This window comes from Lepidochelys olivacea (genome assembly GCF_965140295.1).
Source record: "Lepidochelys olivacea isolate rLepOli2 genome assembly, chromosome: 3".
In the NCBI taxonomy this organism is placed as follows: Eukaryota; Metazoa; Chordata; order Testudines; family Cheloniidae; genus Lepidochelys; species Lepidochelys olivacea.
The window spans coordinates 16,552,296-16,567,315 of NC_140413.1; the positions used below are offsets into that span (position 1 = coordinate 16,552,296).

At 41.3% G+C, this 15,020-nt stretch overlaps 1 protein-coding gene across 1 annotated transcript in view; it reads left to right on the forward strand.

Moving 5' to 3' along the window:
• Positions 1 to 14,461, forward strand: part of CD2AP (CD2 associated protein) — a 160,506-nt gene extending 146,045 nt beyond the window's left edge. The window contains exons 14-18 of the mRNA XM_084624761.1: positions 1,810 to 1,922; positions 3,983 to 4,072; positions 9,345 to 9,532; positions 10,162 to 10,225; positions 11,918 to 14,461. Coding sequence (XP_084480887.1) covers positions 1,810 to 1,922; positions 3,983 to 4,072; positions 9,345 to 9,532; positions 10,162 to 10,225; positions 11,918 to 11,959 — 497 coding nt within the window. The 3' untranslated portion in view covers positions 11,960 to 14,461. The remainder of the gene's footprint in view (positions 1 to 1,809; positions 1,923 to 3,982; positions 4,073 to 9,344; positions 9,533 to 10,161; positions 10,226 to 11,917) is intronic.
• Positions 14,462 to 15,020: the final 559 nt, after the last annotated feature.

Here is a 15,020-nt window from a genome sequence, read left to right on the forward strand (position 1 = left end):
TCTACTTTTCCCTTCTGTTGCCAGCATTAATACACGTTTACAAAGGGTGATAGGTGCCCTTAAAAATCCCTTAGTAGAGTTTGTCCAGTTTAGCTAAACGACAACTAAAAGGAAGATAGGCATGTTGAGATAGCTGAAAGGTGTAATCGCCAAGGAGGAAGCAAAATGTCAAGATAGCTGAAAGGTGTAATCGCCAAGGAGGAAGCAAAATTTCTTAAGGATATACAAAGATGTGTAGCTAAACGTAATGGAACTTCTAATAGTGAGATCTCAAGTCTATGAAAGCCCCATCACTTGAGCCATATGAAACTCTCCTGGATAAAACACTAACGTAGTATGGAAGGACTGACCAGATGACCCCAATACGTGTTTTCCATCTGTGATTTCTATGCTACTTAGAGCTTGAAGATTGATGAGGAAACCTGGAAGGATAATGTAATAAATAGGGAATGAAGTTAAATATTAGCTGCTGATCGATATAACTTCTGCCAAATGCATTATGATTTATGATGCGGAACCAATAACACTGAGTGTGTATTGATTTGCATTCAAGTCCATATCAAGATTTGACTGTAGAGATAAACGTTAACAGATGGTAAATTTTAACTAAAATGGAAGTCAGTATGTATTATGCAGATATCTTACAAATTAAAATACTTTCATAATACATGACATATAATATTGTGATAATGATGTTTAAGTGCTTTATGAACACTTAAGCCTGACTACACTCTTTTCAGATTGGTAGGTATTGTTAACTATTTTACAAATGGGTAAACTGAAGTTAATTAAGCTGTAGCCACAAAGTGGTTAAACTAGCTTTAATTACTTAAATTTTTTATCTCTCTAAAATCATTTACTCATACCGTAAATGGTGGTTTTGTCCTAATGGGTATTTGTGTCCCTGGGGTGTAAATAATTGACCTTATCTCAAGGAGCAAGGAGGAGTCAAAGAATGCAGGGAAACAATACTTAAATTACCAGGTTCTTTATGTAGTGTCACAAGCACAGGCAGATTCTCACCTAACATGAAAAGATGTCTAAACTAACAGAAAGTGAAAATAAATGAAACATTTAGAAAGCTCTCAGACTACAAAGCTCTCGGACACTTGCAGCTTGTCTGTAGACAAGTTATTTATTGTACATATAAAGCCTGCTGGAATTGTAGGTGAGAGCTAACAGGAGCCATTTTTACAACTTGATGTACACATTTAAGCAGATTTAACATGAGTGAATGTATGCCACCTATTTTATCATGCCCCTTGAGACCCTTAGTAGTAACTTAAAACATTCTACATTGGTTCTTCTGTTAGGGTTCCATTAAATTTTGATTAACATGCTTAATTTCAAGAGTATCAAGATCGGAAAATACACTATCCGTAAAACTCTTAAATGGATCTAAACTGACATAGCTCAAAACTATTGTGCTATTCTGAGTCTCGCAATATATTTTTGAAGGAAAAACTACGAATTTTCCTCAACACTTGAGTTTGAAATCTGCTTCATGCCACCTTCTCTCTTGAGCCTCTCTTGTTCTGGTGGGAATATGAATTTGAATTCCTTGTTTTTTAACTGTTTTATTAACTTAAAGATGCCAATTCTCTCTAGTTTCTTTAATGAAAATGTTGTTTTCCAGACTTACTAAAAGTGTATGACAGTTATTTCTTGCATATCCTGAGAGCACAGTGTGCTGAAAGTCTTTTGAATGTACTGTTGTCTTGTCTCCGTGATGATTTAAAAAAAAAATTGTTTCTACTTCCTGAGAACCTTCTGAACTTAAAGGGGGTCTGTGTTCTCACCTTCTTCTAGATCTTTTAAGTTTTGATGTAATAGCTACCTCAGATAAACTGTCACATCCTACTGCAAGCAGACCGAAGATGCCTGGCAGGAGGCTGCCTACTCGTTTCAACGGCAGTCATTCTGTGAGTACACTGACTGTATTATTCTGAAGATAAATTTAGGATATCTGCTTCCCACAAGAGAGAATTTTATTGGGCAACATCACTCCAGGGAAGTCATTTCATTAGCAAATGCCTAAGAGAGTACTGATAGGAACATGTATCCATAAATGGAAAAGTAAAGATGAAAATGAGTGTAACTGAATGTAGCAGCATCACGACTGCAGTTAAAAAAAAAAAAAAAAGATTTTCTTATCTATTCTATTGGGTTTTGACGTTGTTTCCTATTTCCCTGGCTACTCAAATAGTGGTACAGTAAAATCAATAAAAGAAATTTCTTTGTGGAGTTTTTATATTTCAACTCCAGCAGTGTTCTCTGTTTTACAAGAGTAAGAACCCATAATCCCTGCCCAGGGAATTCAGAGTTTAGTGTAGATTACTGTTCAGACATACAAGATATCAAATGCCAGGATGAGTAAATCTTGGAGATAAATTAAATATTCTATTTGTTTATCTTTATGCAGCTGTGTCAATTGAACTGTAATGGCGTCATGTGATATTGTGGGCTCCACACAGACCAGAAATGGGTTCTGTTACCACATGTCATGTAACTTTGGGGTCTCTTATGCTGTGCAGCTGTGGTTCAATTGCCTGACACCAGTATCCTGCCCACAAGTACAAGGTCTCACCCTGGCTCTCGCTAGTTTAGTTATTTTGCAGGGTAACATCAACAGCACTTCCAATCCCAGGTCTCCCAGAGTTCTTAATTACCAGACACTCAGATTGCCCCCCCTCTGGCTCCTCACCCCCGAAGGTGTGAAATCAGCTCCCTCCCCACCCCCATAAATGCACTTTGGCACACACACTCTCCGTACAGTTTGCACTAAAACAGTTTGGATAAAAATAAAAAGTTTGTTTCATAGAAAAAGCCCAGACTCAAAGATGAAATAAGGGAAAGCACACAGAAAATAAACCTAAAGATGCAGCTTCAGGCTTTACACTTTCATATTAGAGAAAAAAATCTCTCTTCTAATAAGAGTTACCCTTTGCCTTAAAACAGCTTCTTACTATATCCCCTAGCTATAGGAGGGTTCCAGCGTCCATGGACAGCCCCCACCTTGAGACTGTCCCCAAGTTCTGGATGTTCTTCATTTTTCAAAGACTCTGGTTTTCTTTTCAGTTTCACGCTGTTCCCATTTTGCGTTGATGGTTCCTCATTGTTTTTTTTTTCCTGGACTTGGACAATGGCTATGTGCTTGAAGACAGTCTCAGATGGGTGGAGAGGTAGTCTCAGCCTGCCTGATTGCTTCACTGTCCTGTTGTGAGGTGATACTGAAGTGGCACCACAGTTAAAATTACAGTTTTTATATGTACAATCACATACTTCCGTAACTCTAACCTGTATGCATATCTTGTAATGACTATTAAGTTCATTGCATTACAGGCTTTCATAAAAGATCATTACCCATTATATTCTTATAGCAAAATAAGATAGCACACTATCAGTTGGTTTAACTGTTTATTTGGGTGCGGTCTAGACCTTTTTTTCCTCTTGAGGTGTCCAATTGTCCAAGTCCTCAGTCTGTTTTAACTCTTTCTAATGTGTTTGTATTGTGGTTGTGTCCAAAGGTCTCATTTTGCTAAGCATTGCAGAAACGTACATAGTTCCTACCCCAAAGAGTTGACAGCTAATTTAATAAACATTCGGGGCAGGGAGGGGAAAGAGTGTGAAAGACAGAAGAGGTTAATACTATTTTAGAAACCAAGTTAAGATAGTCAGTGATATTTCTGACAATACGCTTCAGTTACTGTCCTTACTTTACTCCGGGGTGGTCAATTATTTTTTATCAAGTTAAAGTCAAGGTCCAGTGTCCAGAGAAAATAATAATAAAAAATAACAATGGTGGTAATAAGTAAATACAAAGATTTTGAGGTTCATTCAAAAGCGTCTGGCAGTCCGGATTTAGCCTGGGGTCCATCTATTGACTGCCCTGTTTTACTCTATCCCACTTAGTAATTTTATAAGTTACTGTTTTATCTATTCTGCACACATTCTATATAATATGCATGTTTTTATTTACCAGCCAACTCAAAATGAGAGTACAGAAAAAATTGTGAAGGTGCATAAAGAGGAGGAAGAAAGTGCCAAACCAAAGTCATCTGAAGTTAAAAAGGTACAAAGCTGAAATGATCAGATACACATATCAGACTACTAGCAGCTATACAGATTGCAGATAGCTGCAAACACAAGTGCTCTATGTGAGCTAAATACAAAACTGCATTGATGCAGGAATGACAAGTTTTATACTGGGTAACACAGAACTACGCTTCTAGTTCCAAGAGTAGGTTGGATGTCTGCTCTGCCACCTAGCTCCTGGATAAAGAAATGCAGGTTTGAGCAGAAAAGGCATGCAGAATGGCATAGCTTCTCCTCAGTTACAACCATGGAAGTTTGCTTAATAACTGAGTTTAGGGATCCCCATTACATTGCAGCTCTTGAAAGATGAGAGAGCTGGTGTCATCCTGGATTTTCCAAATAGTTGGTAAAAACTTCTGTGAATTTTACTTCCAAAGTAAATCTGATGGCAGGAGGCAGGGATTGCCAACGAGCAGTTACAGAAAGGTGGGGAGCGTGTTTAGTGTGGGCAACCCAATGTGAAGAGGGAGGTGAACTCCTCCCTTCACTCCAGGGACAACTTCTGTGATTCCTAGCAGAGCCCCACTTCTCCTCTGGGACAACATTACGAAAACTGCTTTCTGCAAAGGAGGGCTCCTAATCTTAAATGGGCTGCTCCTCTTGGGTAAAACTGCCTCAGTTACTAAGGTTCTGGTGCATTGTTCTCCTACTGTGCCTGCCTCAGCTCCCCAGTCTTTCTCATTATTACTGTATTTGCATTGTGATAGTGCCTGTGAGCCCCAGTCGTGGACCCCAGGTGTTGTACAAACAGAGAACAACAAGATGATTGCTTCCCCAAAGAACATAGTCTAAGTAATCCTTGCGTGGTGAGAGGGAGCTCTGATAATTGAATTAGTTCCTCAAGGCAGCAGGAGCATTTAGAAAATGGTACCCTACATGAAGCGGTGGCAGTCCAGACTTGGCATAGCACCTTAAATAATGGGTCTCTCTTGCCCATGTGACAGGGTTGGGCCAGATGGCTACAGGAGAGTAATAGAAGGCAGATATATTAGCCCCAGGTTAAGTAGGTCCCTTTTCCCTGGGTAAGGTAACAGGGAAGGTTCCAGAACAATCAGGAACCTTCTGGAGACAATTAAGACAGACAGGCTGATTAGAAGACTTGCAGCCAATCAAGAAGCTGCTAGAATCAATTAAGGCAGGCTAATCAGGGCACCTGGGTTTAAAAAGGCGCTCACTTTAGTTTGTGGTGCGCGTGTAAGAAGCTGGGAGCAAGAGGCGCAAGGAGCTGAGAATGAGAACGCAGACTGTTGGAGGACTGAGGAGTACAAGCATTATCAGACACCAGGAGGGAAGGTCCTATGGTGAGGATAAAGAAGGTGTTGGGAGGAGGCCATGGGGAAGTAGCCCAGGGAGCTGTAGCTGTCGCACAGCTGTTCCAGGAGGCACTCTAGACAGCTGCATTACACAGGGCCCTGGGCTAGAACCCGGAGTAGAGGGCGGGCCCAGGTTCCCCCCAAATCCTCCCAACTCCTGGTCAGACACAGGAGGAGTCAGCCTGGACTGTGAATTCAGAAAAACGGCCAACCTGAGAGCTGCCGTGAAGCTCCAAGGCGAGCAAATCCGCCAATAAGCGCAAGACCCACCAAGGTAGAGGAGGAACTTTGTCACATCCAGCATGTGCTCTGGACCATCCCCTCTATCAAAAAAGGGTCTCTGGTTGGCTTTGCCCTGCCTGGTTAGGGACCATACTTATTGGTTGGCTAACTCAGGGTGTGTCCAGCACAAGACAATTATCCAGAGCATGGTGCACTGAGGTATGAGGGCCTGAGAGCTTGCTGGTTCCCTGTGGTGCTTTCCCACTTTGGTATTCTGCTATGCCTTTCAAGAGTTCTCTTGTGGGGAACTGGGCGCAGCTACTGTCAGTGTTTAGGAGCCAGACAATTGTGTGAGATCAGAGCTAAAAATATCCCCCCCCCCACACAAGATCTTTCCTAAGGAGGATTTTGGAGTCACTTCAGTTCTTCGAGTGCTTGCTCATGTCCATTCCATATTAGATGTGTGTGCTCACCACATGCACTGGTGCCAGAATTTTTTCCCTCAGCAGTATCTGTAGGGGACCGGCTCTGGTGCCGTCTGGAGTGGCGCTCGCATGGTGTGGTATAATGGGTGCTGCTGGCTCTCCCTACCCTCAGTTCCTTCTTGCCGCCAGTGACAGTGCTGGAACATCTGCTGCCTTGGCTAGCATTGATTCTTTCTCTGTTCTTGCGAACTCTGAAATCTGTAAAATAGTTATACACAGTTAGTAGTTTTCTTAGTTACCCATAGTAATAGTCTCAAACTCTTCGTTAGTTCCGATTGTCACCAAGCCGGGGGTTGGGATATGCCCCGGTCCCCAGGCTTTAAGCCATGCGATCGCTGCAAATGGCCTATGCCCGTCAGCAATCCACATACCAGCTGCCTAAGGTGCGTAGGCAAGGGGCACATAAGTGACAAGTGCCATATCTGCAAGTCCTTTAAACCTAGGATGAAGAAGGAACGCGATATCCTAATGGAGTCGACACTCACTCTGGCACCGGAGCAGCGGCCCGACTCCTCAGTGCTCCCCGGCGCCATCCACGAGCCGGCACCAGTCTCCCTCCATGGCTCCGGTCAAGAAGTGAAAAAAGATTGCGAGGAGATCTCCTACCTCCCGCAAGGCAAAGGAGAGGGCAGGGAGCAAGCCAAGACCCATGTCAGGCAGTTGAACAGCCCCATTGGGAAGTCAGGCCGCAGCTCAAGTCAAGCAGTGAAGCTCATCCCATGCCTTGCCTGCCACTCCAGATACCGGAGCAGGCCCTGGCCAGCTGCAGGTGCCGTCGAAACCCTTCAAGCAGCTCAGGAGATCCTGGTGCTGCCCTCACCAGCTCCTGCGGTACCCTGGTCACAGAGAAAACCCACGTAGGGACCTATACGTGTGTCCCCGCCTCAGCGGTACCATTCCCCATCGAGAGGAACGTCCCGCCAGCATTAGCCCATCTGCAGCCATCGCGCCTCAGGACTGGAGAAGCATGCTCAGTGGAACCCTCTTTGGTCCCCACACCGGCGGCACTGATTGAGGGACTTGAGGTGTACCTTGCCAGTAGATTGGCGCAGACCCTCTGAGGCATGCACCACCCAGCAGAACTCCGGGACTGGCCCAACCATCTTCAAGGGTCCGGTACCAATCAGGCACCAGAGTCTGCCGATTAGTGGGCTGTCATCGCCCATCTCCAAAATGAAGTTTGCCCTACTCAAGACAATCCTCCCTTGCATCAGGCTCATCGGAGCTCCTGGTCCCATTCAACACCCCGGTACTGGTCTAGTAGTGTGGGGCATGGATCGCCGGGTATTCAGTGCAGATCCACCGAACGCCATCAGTCCCTGAGAGCCTGATCAAGACCGTCCTGCTCGGACAGCTCGGCTTCGGGACGCAATGACTGATCCTGGTCGCCCGGGACTGACGGCTCCACTGGTAGCTCCAGCTTGGAGCAGGGTTCCCTGACTGCGAGACAAGTCCCAGTACCAACGGTGCCAGCTACGTTATCAGAGCCAAAATCTGTTCCATGGCCCCAAGCACTGTGGCTGGCGCAATGGTACCCGTTGAACCTTTGGGGGTTCACCCAGGCTGCCCAATCAGTGTCAGGAGCCTCGGAGAGGCCAGCAGCCTTGATATCCCGTCCCCTTCTGGTGCTGGAGACTCTGGGGGGGGCAAGACCCTGCAGGTCCAGGAGGACCCAGGGGAGCAAGCTGCTGGACCACCAATGGACGTGGAGGTTCCCGTGGCACCTGCATCGGCCTCATCTGACAACGATGAGGACATCACGGGTCCCCCTCACCCAGTTCCTGAGGATGATGCCAAGGTGCACCAGAAACTTTTGAAGAGGGTTGCTTCTAACCTGGGGCTTTAGGCAGAGAAATTGGAAGAGCCCTTGGACTCTGTTTGACATCCTTAGCTCCTGCCAGGGTGGCTCTATCCCTTCATGAAGAGGTTTCTAAGATCACTAATGTCCTGTGGCAGACTCCCTCTTCCCTGACCCCTTTCTCTAAAAGGGTCAAACGCAAGTACTTCGTACCAACCAAAGGCCAAGAGTACTTATACTCCCACCCAGCCCCCAAGTCCCTTGTGGTCGAGGTGGTTAACCACATGGAGAGGCAGGGACAACTTGAGGCCACCCCCAAAAATATGTATATATACTGAAAACCATAGAATATCAGGGTTGGAAGGGACCTCAGGAGGTCATCTAGTCCAACCCCTTGTTCAAAGCAGGACCAATCCCCAATTTTACCCCAGATCCCTAAATGGCCCCTGCAAGGATTGAACTCACAACCCTAGGTTTAGCAGGCCAATGCTCAAACCACTGAGCTATCCCTCCCTCTCAAGGAGGCTGGATCTTTTCAGGTAAAAGGTTTATTCATCTTCCAGCCTTCAGCTAAGAGTGGCCAACCACCAAGCCCTCCTTGGCCAATATGATTTCAATATGTGGCAAGCTATGGCCAAGTTCGAAGGACCTGTTACGACCTGGTGGGGGTTCCACCACCACCAATTGTCAGAGCCTACTCAGTGAGAGCACAGGCGTCTTTGGCGGCCTTCCTGGTGCACATCCCTAGCCAGGACGTCTGTAGAGCCGCAACATTTTCCTCTGTTCACACGTTTACCGCTCATTATGGCATCACTCAGCAGGCCAGAGACAACGCTGTGTTAGGCAGAGCTGTGTTGCAATCTGCCGGAGTTTCCAGCAAAAAGGAACAGAGAGTGGGGGGAGCCAGCGGCGCTACTTATACTGCACTATGCTGGCTCCACTCCAGAGGGCACCAGAGCCAATCCCCTACGGATACTGCTGAGGGAAAAACTTCCTACGCCGGTGCATGTGGCGAGAACGCACACCTAATATGGACTGGACATGAGCAGCATATCTCAAAAAATACCAGTTACGGAAAAGGTAACTGTCTTTTTCTCAAGGCGGTAGTTCCAGCTTATGGGAGACACGCCAGACAGGCTCATTGGCCTTATGCATCCATTACTGTCAGAACACTATCTGGCACAAATATGTACTGCCTTGTCAAATGGAGTGTGCTTCCTGTCATGTCTTCTGTAAAAGACTGAAAAGCCCAAAGTACATAAATTACTGTGCACACTACAAAAACCAGTGTTACAAGTTGGATAGTTGTGTACCATTTTTATAACGTAACACATTGGGTTGAAACAATACTGAGAAAAAAAACCATTTGTGTGGTGTGTGTTCCCCAATTTATAGTGAATTCATTGTTACCTTTTTATTGATTTCTTTCAGCCACCGGTGTTCACATCAACACCTCTATCTTCATCTCCAAGACCAAATTCTGTTATACTCAGTTCTGCTCCTGGAGAAATCAAAGTTAAAGACCAAACAGATGACGGGGAAAAAAATTCTGTGAACGATCTCAGGATTCAGATTAATGAGTTGTTGAGTATTGTAGAAGCACTGAGAAAAGATCATAGGTAAATATTTAATTTCTCTTACCCCTCAATTGAATATTTTTAACCCCGTCTGTTGTAAATATTATATACTTGAAATTTTCTTTTCAAAAGTAAGCTTTCCATATTGATCATTCTTGGACTGCATTAGGCACCTTGCTTTAGAAGTTCACCCAACAGGTTTATATAATGAATAAATTTTATTTTTTGTTGAGAAATATTGCTGAGGTTGCATTCTACCTCCTCCTTTTCCTTTTGTGTTTTTCTACTTTTTTATCAGTTACAAACATTCCGTAAAATGGTTACTCTTCAAGCAAAAATAAAAATTCGTGTAACAAAGAGGTAACAATCAGAAATGCACTTACAAAATTCAGCTGAAGATGTATGTAAATAAGCCCATCCTTCTAAAGGGTCTGTCCTGTCCCAGTATTTTACATAAATTATTTTATAAGAATAATCTTGCATGGAAAATATTCCAAAGGAATACTTAAATATGTGTATCATATATGTGATACAGTGTTAACAAAAATCTGTTATGTGAATTAATTCCCCTATCTGTGACAATTTCAGTTCTCAACACCATAAGATACAAGACCATGGGTTTTTTTATTTTCAGTTGCAATTGTATTTTAATTTTGTTTATAATTTTATAGCAAAGAACTGGAAAAACTAAAAAAAGATTTGGAGGAAGAGAAGATGATGCGCGGTCTCCTAGAGGTAATTTTAACTATGAGGACAGTGTACAGTCATGTGTATACAATACTCTGACACCAGAGGGCTAATGAAAACCTTTAACAGTCCTGTTTGATCTCTGTATTGTTAGTATGAATCTGAATGATTGCCTAGTAAAGCAGAAGTTGGGTATGGAGAATTATATTTTATACATGAAAGACTCAAAGCTGGAAAAAACCCATTTTCCAAATGCAAAGTAGAGGTTAGCCACGTGTTTAGGTCTGGAGTAGAGTTCAGTAATATCCACAGTGTATTGTGAACCTGCTTTGTCCTAGGTTTCAGAGTGGTAGCCGTGTTAGTCTGTATCAACAAAAACAATGAGGAGTCCTTGTGGCAAGTTAGAGACTAACGAGTTTAGTTGGGCATAAGCTTACGTGGGCTAAAACCCACTTCATCAGATGCATGGAGTGGAACATACAATAAGGAGTAGAAATACACAGCATATGAAAAGATGATCCCCCCCCACTTGGTAAGGCAGCTCCCATATTTTCATATGCCATGTATTTATACCTCCTTATTGTATGTTCCACTCCATGCATCTGATGAAGTGGGTTTTAGCCCTCGAAAGCTTATGTCCAAATAAATTCATTAATCTCTAAGGTGCCACAAGGACTCCTTCTTGTTGTTGTCCTAGAGCTTCTCAAGTAGGCTATTTTAAGAGGCTTCAGTTATCCTGCCATGAAACATCTTTTAAGCAGTGTGTTAAATCATGGATATGAGAACTGAACGTAGGGAGAAGTCAGGTTTTTATAGATCTGGTTTAAAAAAAAAAGAAAGGGAGAGGGTGGAGACAAGACTCATGAAAATTTTGTCAACATTTTCTGATTTTTTTTAACTCAAAATTTCAAGTCATAAATCAACTGAAATTTTTAAATATTCTGGAGACCAGTAAGTCAGAATAACTCAAACAGAATAATAAGGTTTTAATGGCATGTAGATACATATACAGTACAGTGAGCTTTGAAGACTGTTTTTTTTTTCTCTCCAAGCTGTGTGGAAAAGCAAAGTCTCTTTTACAGGGAGAAATTCTGAGTACATATTACTTATACAGCATGTGTGGAATAGTTGATATGGGTTCATCCTAGGTGAACATTTATACATAATCTTATATTTAGGCAGGTACAAAAGGGATCCTATTTGAAAGTATCCTTCAACTCAGCAAAAGGTGCAATTTCACAAATTTGAAAAGACCTTGGACCATATTCTGTTCTGTTACGATAGATTTTTACTAGTGTACCTCCATTGTAATCAGTGGAGTTCTTTCAGATTTGCAGTGGTGTAACTAAGACAAATATATTTCACATTATCCTTTAGTATGGTAGGCTTGGTATGAAATTTTGTACATGATCCACTTTAGGAAGAAAGTCTGAGATGATGCACCAACCCAAACAAACTTCTTCTGTGGGACACTTTAATCAGAACCAACTTACTCAATAAAATTTACCATACAAATAGACAATATGTATTTTAAAATGAATCTCGTAAGCCATGGTACTTAGTTCTATGTTAGTGTTAAATTGTTAAATGTGTGCATTTTTAATAATGAAAGTTGCTTAGCATGAATTTGCAAAGAAAAATTGATGTAAAGATTAAGGTTTTGGTAAAAATGTAAATTAAAGATACTGATTACTGAGATATTGGGTAGTTCATTATTCTCACAATGTCTTTCTTTTCCAGGCTGAAATAGAAAAGCTGAAGAAAGCAGTCCTGTCTACATGAGTTGGTCATAAACTCAGTGTCCTTAACTTGCCAGGAATTCAGACATATCATACAAATAGAACTGACTTTTTTTTTTTTTTTACTTCAGTAGAATGAAAGCTGGTGTTCCATGGGCTTAGACGGGGGCGGAACGGGGTAGAAAGAGTAAAGAGGAACATAGTCTTGTATTCAGAGAGATAAGAGAAAAAAAATGATGTAATTTTTTTTGCCAATATAAAAGAGGCCTTATTTCTTACTGTGCTGCAATTGCAGACCTTTATTTTCCGGTTTGCTTTAAAATACTACTGAATCTGTATAAAAAGAAGAGGGAGTTCTTAATAGATTTTTATTGAATACTTGTAGTGTAATTTTTAAAGAGATCTATACTATAAATAGGGTGATATATCTTTACAAGTAATCTGTAAAATAGTCAATTGGGAGGGATGAAGTAACCTAATAGTAATTGTAGTCTACTTTTCCCAGACACACACAAGGGAATATTTGATATTTGTATATTATTTTTTAATTTTAGCATTCTTTCCCAGGATTACACTGTTGTGCCTGTCTGCAGTGAGAGTATTCGCAATATGCTGTTTTATAATTTGGGTGATGAGACAAGAATTTGGTGATGCTATGTGGCAGATTAATCACCTATGCATAGTAGTAATTAGTGATCTAACCAAAATAGTTTCTTAAACAGAAAACATTTTGACACTTGCACTATAGGATTCATAAAAGGGATTTATGATTGAACCATAAAACTATAGGAGGAGAAAGTTAATTCTTAAAACCACAAAAAAAGGAAAAATAAATCCAGAGTTAAGGCTAAATCCATCATAAACTCAACCAGTTGTGCCTAGGTATCGTAGCACATACGACATGCAAAATCAGCCTTAACTCTGGATTTTTTTGCTTTTCTGAATTTAAATCTAGCTCATCAGTCTTCAGTCGTTTAAATTTCTTTTTTGCAGTAATAGTAGTATTAAAAAAGAACATTTTAAAAGCTTCCTTCATATGAATTGCAACTTTCAGTGTCTTCAGTCAGCCATGTGCATAAACACATACACATTCATAAAGCCTTTAAAATTGGGTAGTGTTACCCAACGGACATGGATGGCTCCAAACAAATCACTTTGGGCTCTTATGTAAATATTGAGACTATTTTTAAAGCCTCTTACTTACGCCATAAACCATAAGCTCTCAGTATGTTATATAAATCCAGATGTAATCACTTTTTAAAGAAATATATATTTTCGCACGATAGACTGGAACAGCTTCTGATGAATCATTGTGCTGAGCTTTGACACAATGTCTTTCATGTATTCCCCATGGAAAAAAGTTGAAAACTTGCAGGTCACATTGTACCTAACCCCCCTGGGAGCAGTGCAAACATCCAAGTAATAAATATTGGAAAAACTATTCCCCGCTCTCTTCCTCCCCCTTAATTCATATTTTATTAATGCTAGCCCCAGTTGATAGAAATCTACAGTATTTCCAGCTTTTTAAATAGAAACCCTAATTAAAACGCATTGCTTCAATTAAGCAACAACCTCCTCATCTCTGATTGACCTAGCGGAATATAGCATGCCCCCTAGTTTGACAAGCTCACCAATAAATAATCTTGGCTTGTAAAACACCATTTAGATTTCTGTTCATGAGAGTACCGTAGGTTTTAGTAATGTAGATTCATGAAGTAAAGCGAAAGTTTTTAATAAATCATGAGAACGCTCTTCCGTACTTGGTGCACAATAAGTGGGAAACATCTAAAGAGTGAATTGCATGATGTTTGTCTGCAGTTGCTGATTACATTTTTCATGAAATCTGAATAGTAAATATATTATACAAGTTTTAGGTTATATTTCTGAGAAATATTGCTAACAAGCTGGTTCAATATTAACTTTTAATTGCCTTGACGCATCACAAATGAGCCAGAACTTTATATCCAGGAATAATGGGTAGCAGTTGTGCTTCTGTCAGACACTAAACCTTGCATTTAGAACTCTTGTACCTCTTTACCTAAGTTTGATGATGCAAAGCAAGAAATGAGCCTAATGAAATAGAAGATGCTCTATTTTACAAGCTCTTCACTGTGACCAGAGCGTAAAACAAGTCCCGTGATAGGTTGCTCTGATGATTATCATGTCTGCACTTAAGCTTGTAGCAGATGAGCAGAACAAGACAATCAGTTAAATCAAAAATTGAAAGGTGTTATAATAAGTTAATGGCCTTTTTCGCTGTAGCAATAAATGAGCAAGTGCAATGACTTGATTTAATAAAAATCATCTTTTTAAAAGTCGCTGCTATGAGTATTTTTAGCCATAAAGAAGTCGACCTGATATATGTCTGTCTTATCTATGATTAGTATTGTGTAATACCATGGAGGTGGGAAGGGTAATGTTTATACAGACATTCCACAAAATACAAGTTCCTTAAAGCATAACGCTTCACTGACTTGTTTACAGGTGCTGTAAAAAATCATGCATGCTATCAAAACTCCAGCAAATAAAAAAAACCCGAACCATGGTTGGTATGTTTGCTTTTTTGTTGTTGTTATTCAAGGAAGTTTTGAATTTTGTCTTAAATTTATTACAACACAAGCTTGGAAAAGAGACCTCAAATAAGGAAATTACCTTCTGAATCCTTCTGTTTGCAACAGTGTTGATTCATGAATGTGTTGATTCACATTTAGCTTGTGATACACTATGACTCCAGATCCCTTTCTGCAGTACTCCTTTCTAGGCAGCCATTTCCCATTTTGTATGCGTGCAACAGATTGTTCCTTCCTAAGTGGAGTTCTTTGCATTTATCCTTAGTGAATTTCTTCCTGTTTTCTTCAGAAAGTTTCTCCAATTGGTCCAGATCATTTTGAATTTGAATTTTATCTTCCAAAGCACTTGCAACCCCTCCCAGCTTGGTATCGTTTGCAAACTTTGTAAGTATACTCTCTATGCCATGATCTAAATCATTGATGAAACTATTGAACATAACCGGATCCAGAACTTATCCCTGCGGGACCCCACTCGAGATGCCCTTCCAGCATGACTGTGAACCACTGATAACTACTCTCTGGGAATGGTTTTCC